Here is an 8951-nt window from a genome sequence, read left to right as displayed (position 1 = left end):
AATAGAAATGCATGTCTATGTTCCAAATATTTTTCCTTCAACTAAGGACAAAAAATAAATAAATAAATAAATAAATAAATAAATAAATAAATAAATAAATAAAAGGAGGAATACTTTGGCTTCAATAGAAGTAAAAATTTACAGATGAAATGCTGTTGTGCCATCACTTTCACAGTAAACAAACCTTGGCATTTGCAGAGGATGGGTTCCAGGATCCACCCCATCCCAAGGATACCAAAATCTGCAGATACTCAAGTTCCTTATATAAAACAGTATAATATTTGCATATAAGCTACACATATCCTCTTGTATACTTTAAATCATCTCTAGATTAATTATGATACTATGCAAATAGCTGTTATACTGTATTATTTTGTTTTTTATTATTGTAAATTTTTTCAAATATTTTTGATCCACAGTTGGTTGAATCTGTGGATGTAGAACCCATGGATATGGAGGGCTGACTGTATGACCTCTCATTAAAATACTCACAATCAAAATAACACAAACCACTCTAATTACTATTAAATATACAATCTTTTCTTTTCTTTCTTTCTTTCTTTCTTTTTTTTTTTTGAGACAGGGTCTCACTTTGTTGCCCAGGCTGTAGTGTAGTAGTGCATTCAAGGCTCACTGCAGCCTCAACCTCCTGGGCTCAAGCAATCCTCCCACGTCAGACTCCCAAAGTATTGGGATTACAGGCATGAACTGCCACACCTGACCAAAGATAAAACCTTTGGAACATCAATTTTCAATAAAGGTTCAGAATTATTATTAATTTCTCATATAACTAGTTACTTCATACTTTTATTTTCTCATATATATTTCTCCTTTATTCAGATAATACTACAGAATACAGATATCACAAATTCAAACTCTGGCAATAGTCAAATACCTGATGATACATGTATGATTACAGAAAAAAATTCAGAAAGGAATATTTAAATAAGGTTTCAAGTTTATGATGCATTATAATATTGTATAGACATACAGGAATTAAATTTCTACTTCTTTATTCTATTAAGCAATACAATAAGAGACAATTTACATACCACACCACACACCACACCACACCACAGATTTTGTGTGATGTACACACCACACAAAATCTAAAGTTGTCTAACTTCATCTTATTTTTAGGTTTCTGAGTTTTAAAATCTAGTCCATTTATACTGAATGAATGTAAAATTTAATGAGAGGGATTTGACTGTTAGGTTTGTATTAAATTCCCATTTAAAACAATTACAATTATATCCATGGAGCAGATTAAGTTTCCCAAATGCCGGAAGTTCATTCATACACACAAATTGTTTAAAACTCAGAAATTATTGCTAATGAGACTTTTAAAAATCCACAAACATATACGATTTAGTTATTAAGTTAAATACCTGTTCATGTGGGCAGGACCATATCCACCAATGGCATATATCATTCCATCCAATACAGCTGCAGCAAAACAACTTCTTGTTGTAGTCATTGGTGCCACAGGTTGCCATTTTCTTATTTTGGGAATGTACTTCTCTACAGATTGTAAATAAGATTGTCCGTCATAACCACCTAAGGCATAAAGTTCTCCTGCAAGTACTACTACTCCAAGAGTACTTCGGCTTTCATTCATTCTCTCTAGAGAAGTCCAAGTATTTGTATCAGGATTCCAGCATTCTACTGAATTTTCATGTTTTCTGATAGTGACACCAGGACGCACATTAGTTTCAATACCACCTATAACATATACTTTTTGGTCTAAAACGCATATTCCAAATTCATAGCGAGGAATGTTTAGGGGTGCCAAACCAATCCAAGAGTCATTCTGAGGAAAGTACATCTCCACACTAAAGAATAAGCAGAAAAAAATTAAAATTTAAAAACCAAATTTTTAATCTTATTAGTAATCAGAGACACAAAAATTAAAACCACAATAAACCATGACACACCTTCCAAAGTGGCAAAAAATGTAAAGTCAAATAATAATTGTTGGCAAGAATGTGTAGCAAGAAATGCATACTCCCTTGGTGAGACTATAAACTTGTATAAATTACTCTGGAAAACAATTTTACATTATCTAAAAAAGTTGAAGATACATGTGTCCTGACTCAGCAATTACATTCCTATGTATCTACTCTTCTGAATGTCTATTATAATTTTGCATCTAGACACATATACACAAATGTTCATAGAAGCACAACACAATCATCCACCAAAAGGAGAATGGTTAAAGTGTACTTATGTGTCCTGTCTGAGCAACTCTACTGATGAGAAAGGCAGGCATACATATATGTCCAAGGAGTGTTTACTGCAGTATTATTTGTAACAGCTCCAAAGTGGAAACAACCCAAATGTTCATCCACTATAGAGTGGATAAATAAATTGCGCCATATCATACAAGAGAATACTATATGGCAATGAAAGGAACAAACTACAGCTACATGTCTCTTGGGGAATCTTATACACGTAATGTTGAGACAAAAAAGTCAAATTCAAAAGGACATTAACTAAGTTCAAAAACTTAGTTAGAGAGGTAAACTTAGAGAGGTAAAACAAATCTCTGGATTAGGAGTGAGGATAGTGGTCACCTTTGGGGAGGACAAAAAGGGAGCTCAAGGGTGGCTTTTGAGTGTTGGTCATACTCTGTTTCTTGAACTGGTTTGTAATGTTTACTTTGTGGTAATTCACTGAGCTTATATTTGGGATTTGTACGTTTTTCTCTGTGCGTGTAACACTTTAATACTTAAAATTAAATTTTTTATTGTAGCAAGATGAAGTATATTATGCTTATACACTATATAACATATAAATTAAGTGAATCATTTCCTCATGCAATGTCACAGATGAATTTCACAAACATTGTTCAGTTAAAAAACACCTGTGAGTAATATATATTACTGCACTTATATTAAAATGTGTAAAACCTAACAATATATTAGGGCACATTTAATATGTGGCAAAATTATAATGAAGAGGAAATAGTTCATATAAATTCAGGACAGTGGATACTTGTGGAGGAAGGGAGATGGTAGCAAGGAGAGGCACATGGGGACTTCAGAAGTATTGTTAATAGTCTGTGAAGCTGGTTGATAGGTACTCAAGTATTTATTCTTGATACCCTGCACCCATATACTATATAATCTTTTGCATATACATATATATCCTTACCCCCCACCCCCAAAACCTGGGAAAAAGTAGCTAATGTCCCCAAACTCAATAATGTAACAGCATAAGAAAAGTCCTCCAGCCAGCATAATCGAGGTATATTCATTCACTCAATAGTTACTGAATTCCTATTTAAAGTCAGTGTTTATTATAATACTTGTTTTAAAAATGTGAAATTGACGCAATGATATATGATGGAATACTTTGACCCTAACAAGGTTTAAAAGAGAATGGGAGATAAGAAAGTGAAAACAGGGGGTATAATTTTAAAATGATTTTTACTATAATGAGTAAAATAAATACGAGCAGGTAGCTATCAAGTGGGGCAGAGAAAGACCAAGCGGACCAGAGGGGATTAATTTAACCTGGAAGCTTAAACCAAAATGTGTTTGCATGCTGACAGTAATGATAGATATAGCACAGAGGGAGAAGGTAATGATACAGGAGAGAGATAGGATAAGTGGAAAAGCAAAGTCTTTGTGTAATGGAGAGTGAATGGAATCTACTGAATAAGTAGAGAGGTGGAAAGGTTGGTCTTAGAAACAACTTGGTAGATTTGGTGTTGGGAAGATGGGCTAGTTCTCTTCTGGTTGCTTCCAACTTTTCAGTAGAATAAGAGGTAAAGGGAAGGGGTTTTGGATTTTTTAAGAGAGCAGGTGTGAGACATGAGGGAGTCAAAGAATAAACTGATTAAGGAAATGTAGAGTGTTACTGGGGAATGCTGAAGGCCCCATGTGAGATAAGTTAAAATGGGTATGTAGGTTTCTCTAGTTATATTCTGCTGCTCAGATGCAGCCATGGCATAAGTGGACAATTGAATTTAACTAGATGAGTATGACGGAGGAACAGAAAGGCAAAGGGCCACGGTGTATTTAAAGGAATGATGACTGTGATGTTCCTCGAATCTATGCTGGGTAAGCTGGGAAGATAAGAACATGTGGTGGTTAAAGAGCAATCAGTTCTACTAACTGATTATGGGGCCAATTGATGAAGAATCCTGAAAGGGACAAAGACTCATTGGAGGGTGTGTACTGAAAGAAAGAAACTGGCAAGAAAAAAACCACTGTCAAAAGAGTGGAATGTGTGAACCAAGATTTTTGAATGTGTTGAAGTCACTGGTAATGACAAAGGCTGGCATCTGAAGTAGGAACAGTCTAGGACTGAGCCCTTAACCTGTGGGATATGGCTAACTCTTAAGACTTAGTGTCAGAATTGAATGTTTTTTTTTTTTTTTGAGACGGAGTCTTGCTCTGTCGCCCAGGCTGGAGTGCAGTGGAACGATCTCAGCTCACTACAACCTCTGCCTCCTAGGTTGAAGCAATTCTCCTGCCTCAGCCTCCTGAGTAGCTGGGATTACAGGTGTGCACCACCACGCTTGGCTAATTTTTTTTTTTTTTTTTTTAGTACAGACAGGGTTTCACCATATTAGCCAGGCCGGTCTTGAACTCCTGAACTTGTGATCTGCCTGTCCAGGCCTCCCAAAGTGCTGGGATTACAATCACAATCCACTGTACCCAGCTCAGAATTGAACTGTTAAATACCTAGTTGATGTCAGAGAACTGGAACATTGGTTGGTATGAGAGTAAGACTTCTCAGTGATAGTAAGACTAAAGGTTATGATGATGGGTTATCTAGAAGTTATGGATTTCTGGAGATGATTTAGCTAAATACATACAACATATAATGTCATTAGTCCTTATGGTCTTTTGACAGTGTCTTAGTTCATTTTCTACTGATGTAACAGAATACTACAGACTGGGTAATTTATAAAGTACAGGAGTTTATTTGGCTCAAGGTACTGGAGTCTGGGAAGTCCAAGAATATGGTGCTAGATTCTGGGAAGGGTCATCTCATGGTGGAAGACATCACATGGATAGCTAGCAAGCCTGTGCACAAGACAGAGAAAATGGCAGCCGGACTTATCCTTTTATCAAGAGCCCACTCCTGCAATAACTCACTCCCACAATAATGGTATTAACCCCTTCAAGAGGGCAGCACCTTCAGGGTCTAGTCACCTATTAAAGACCCCACCTCCTAATACTGTTCAATGGCAATTAAGTTTCCAACATACGAACTTTTGGGGAACACTTTCAAACCATAGAATTTTGCCCCAGCCTTCAAAAATTCGTGTCCTTCTCACATGCAAAATATATTCATTCCATCCCAATAGCCCCAAAAGTCTTAACTCATTCCGGCATCAACTCAGAAGTCCAAAGTCCAGAGTCTATCTAAATCATATATGAGCGAGAGTCAAGGCATGATACATCCTGAGGCAAATTACCTTCTTGCTATGAGCCTGTGAAATCAAAACAAGTTATTTACTTCCAAAACCCAATAGTGAGAAGGGCATAGGATAGATATTCTCCTTCCAAAAGGGAGAAATAGGAAACATAACGGGTAAGAGGCCCCAAGTAAATCCAAAACCCAACAAAGAAAACATTAAGTCTTTATTTTATTTTATTTTTTTTGAGACGGAGTCTCACTCTGTCGCCCAGGTGGAGTGTAGTGGTGCGATCTAAGCTCACTGCAAGCTCTGCCTCCTGGGTTCACGCCATTCCCCTGCCTCAGCCTCCTGAGTAGCTGGGACTACAGGCGGCCACCACCACGCCCGGCTAATTTTTTGTATTTTTAGTAGAGGCAGGGTTTCACCATGTTAACCAGGATGGTCTCCATCTCCGGACCTCGTGATCCGCCCGCCTTGGCCTCCCAAAGTGCTGGGATTACAGGCCTGTACCACCGCGCCCGGCCGAAAACATTAAGTCTTAAAGCTGGTGAATAATCTCCTTCGACTCCATGTCCTACTTTCTGGATACACTGGGGCAGGAGTTGGGCCCCCAAGACCTCTGGCAGCCCTGCCCCCATGACTTTGCTGGGCTTAGCCCATGCAGCTCTCACAAGTTGGAATCTTGTGCCTGCAGTTCTGACAGGCTGACACTGTACACGACTTGCACTACAGTTCTGTGGTTTTTGGGGATGGCCCCATTCCCATGACTCCCCTAGCCATTGCCCTAGTGAGGGTGCTCTGTAGTGCTTCTGCCTCAAAACAAGTTTCTGCTTGCCCCCTGTGCTATCTGCAACAGTCTTACAGTAGAAGGTAGCCATGCCCCCATAACTCTTGTAGTTTGCAAGCCTGTAGACTTAAAATCACATGGCCAACACCAAAGCTTACTACTTGTGCCTTCTAGAGTAGCAGCCTGAGCCACATCTGGGCCTATTTGAGCCACAGCTGGGGCAGCTACACTAGAATGTGGAGAGCAGACTCCCAAGGTGGCCATGGGCAGTGAGCACGTGGAGGGTGTCCCAGGCTTATCCCCCAAAACACTTCTGCCCTCCTAGTGTTCTGAGACTACTATGGGAGGCACAGCCTTGAAGATCTTAAAATACCTTCAGGCCTTTCTCCCATTGTCTTGACTAGTACTTGTCTCCCTTGTAACCAGTCATCTCTTCAGCACACATCCATGGTTTACTCTCCTAAAAGATACCTTTTCACTTTTTACATGGTCAAGCTGCTAATTTTCCAAGTTTTTCTGTTCCGCTTACCATTTAATTATAAATTCAATTTTTAAATCATTCCTTCCCTCTTGCACCTTACTATATGCAGTTAAAAGCAGTCACAAAGCAGTCTGAATGTTCATTGCTCTGAAGTTCTGCATTCCATGAAGTCCTAGGACACTGATGTAATTCAGCAAAGGTCTTTGCTAATGTATAAGGATGGCCTTTACTCTCAGTTTCTGTTTGAGAACTCATCAGAATAGCTTTACTGTGCACATTTCTATCAACATTCTGATCATGCCCACTTATCTCTAAAAAGTTCCAGAATTTCCCTGTGGCTCTCTTTTTCTGAGCCCTCACCAGAATCACCCTTAACATTCTATTCACAGCAATCTAGGCTTCTTCTGGACTCCTACTTAAAATTCTTCCAACCTCTACCCATTAACCAGTTCCAAAGCCACTTCCATATTTTCAGATATTTGTTATAACAATGGTCCCACTTTTTTTGTGCCAGATTTCTGCCTTGGTACATTTTCTGCTGCTATAACAAAATACCAGATAATTTATAAAGAACAGAAGTTTATTTGGTTTTCAGTTTTGGGGGCTGTAAAGTCCAAGAGTATGATGCCTGCATCTGGGAAGGGTCATCTCATGATGGAAGACATCACATGAAGCGCAAGCGAATATGTATGTTAGACAAAGAGAAAATGGAAGTAGGACTTACCTTCTTGTCAGGAGCCCAATCCTAAGATAACTAACCTACTCCCACAATAGCAGCATTAATCCCTTCATGAGAGCAGGGCCTTATGGCCTAATAACCTTTTAAAGGCCCCATCTCTTAAAATTGTTAAAACAGCAATTAAGTTTTCAAAACATGAATTTTGGAGGGACACATTTAAACTATAGCAGAGGGCAAATAATAATCAGTTCTAATAAGAGTTTCATTCTTGACTTAGACCTGTGGTTTATAGTGTTGAGATGAGTGATGTGGCTGAATGTCCATGTACATTTAACGTATTTGCACAACTAGTCAAAAAATGCTTTCAATATATTGCCATCCTTATGACTCCTTATGTGTAAGTAGAAACAATACAGTTCTCAGAGCTTCCCCAATTTTCTTTTCTCTTCTTTTTTTTTTTTTTTTTGAGATGGAGTCTTGCTCTGTCACCCAGGCTACAGTGCAGTGGCGCAGTCTTGGCTCACTGCAGAGCTTCCCCAATTTTCTTAAGCTACCTACCCAATCTCCACTTTCTTCTCTAGCAGGCCTCCTTTCTTAATTAAAGAAAACTAAAACCACTGGACAAGTACTGTTTTAAACCCTTGCTTTCACCCCTCCCCCAGTCAGTAAACCTCAATTGTCTTGAGGCATAAAGAGTCTCTCTCTCTCCTATTCACAACTTTCTATCCTTACTTTTGATATCAATCTCTTCTATTTCCTCTAAGATCTTGCTCCATCAATAAGCATTCATCTATCTTATATCTTTACCCTATCCCTCTTTACTTATCTCTTTACTCATCTAATTATAAAAATACTTGGAAGCCTGAGGCGGGTAGATCACAAGGTCTGGAGTTCAAGACCAGCCTGACCAACATGGTGAAACCTTGTTTCTACTAAAAATACAAAAATTAGCCAGACGTGGTGGCATGTGCCTGTAATTCCAGGTACTCAGGAGGCTGAGGCAGGAGAATTGCTCGAACTCAGGAGGCAGAGGTTGCAGTGAGTTGAGATCACGCCACTGCACTCCAGCCTGGGCAACAGAAGGAGACACCTGGGCAACAGAGCAAGCCACTGTCTCCAAACAAACAAACAAAAAAACCTCGTGTCTCTCTCTTCAAGAACAAAATAAAACCAAAGAAAACTTCCCCTGATGCTATAAGTTACTGCCTTAACTCTCTCCTTCCTGTCTCGAGCAAGATTCTTAAAAGTCTTCATTCAGTTTATTTCCTTAGTTTGTATTCGCTTCTCAGCCCATTGTAATGTATCTACAGCATTTCTACAACTCTGCTTGAAATTACCCACCAAGGCCGGGCACAGTGGCTCACGCCTGTAATCCCAGCACTCTGGAAAGTCGAGGCGGGTGGATTACCTGAGGTCAGGGGTTTGAGACCAGCCTCAACATGGAGAAACCTCGTCTCTGCTAAAAATACAAAATTAGCCGGGCGTGGTGGTTCATGACTGTAATCCCAGCTACTTGGGAGGCTGAGGCAAGAGAATTCCTTGAACCTGGGAGGCAGAGGTTGTGGTGAGCTGAGATCACGCCACTGCACTCTAGCCTGGGCAACAAGAGTGAAACTCTGTCTCAGAAAAA

General features: G+C 39.2%; 1 protein-coding gene across 3 annotated transcripts in view; it reads right to left on the bottom strand.

Moving 5' to 3' along the window:
* KLHL28 (kelch-like family member 28) overlaps nucleotides 1-8951 on the bottom strand; it is a 45294-nt gene that overhangs the window by 8762 nt on the left and 27581 nt on the right. For all 3 annotated transcript variants that reach the window (XM_011947074.1, XM_011947075.1, XM_011947073.1), the window contains one exon: nucleotides 1389-1832. In XM_011947074.1, coding sequence (XP_011802464.1) covers nucleotides 1389-1832 — 444 coding nt within the window. The remainder of the gene's footprint in view (nucleotides 1-1388; nucleotides 1833-8951) is intronic.

This window comes from Colobus angolensis, unplaced genomic scaffold (assembly GCF_000951035.1).
Source record: "Colobus angolensis palliatus isolate OR3802 unplaced genomic scaffold, Cang.pa_1.0 Scaffold258, whole genome shotgun sequence".
NCBI classification, from domain to species: domain Eukaryota; kingdom Metazoa; phylum Chordata; class Mammalia; order Primates; family Cercopithecidae; genus Colobus; species Colobus angolensis.
This window is presented reverse-complemented; position numbering and strand designations above follow the sequence as displayed.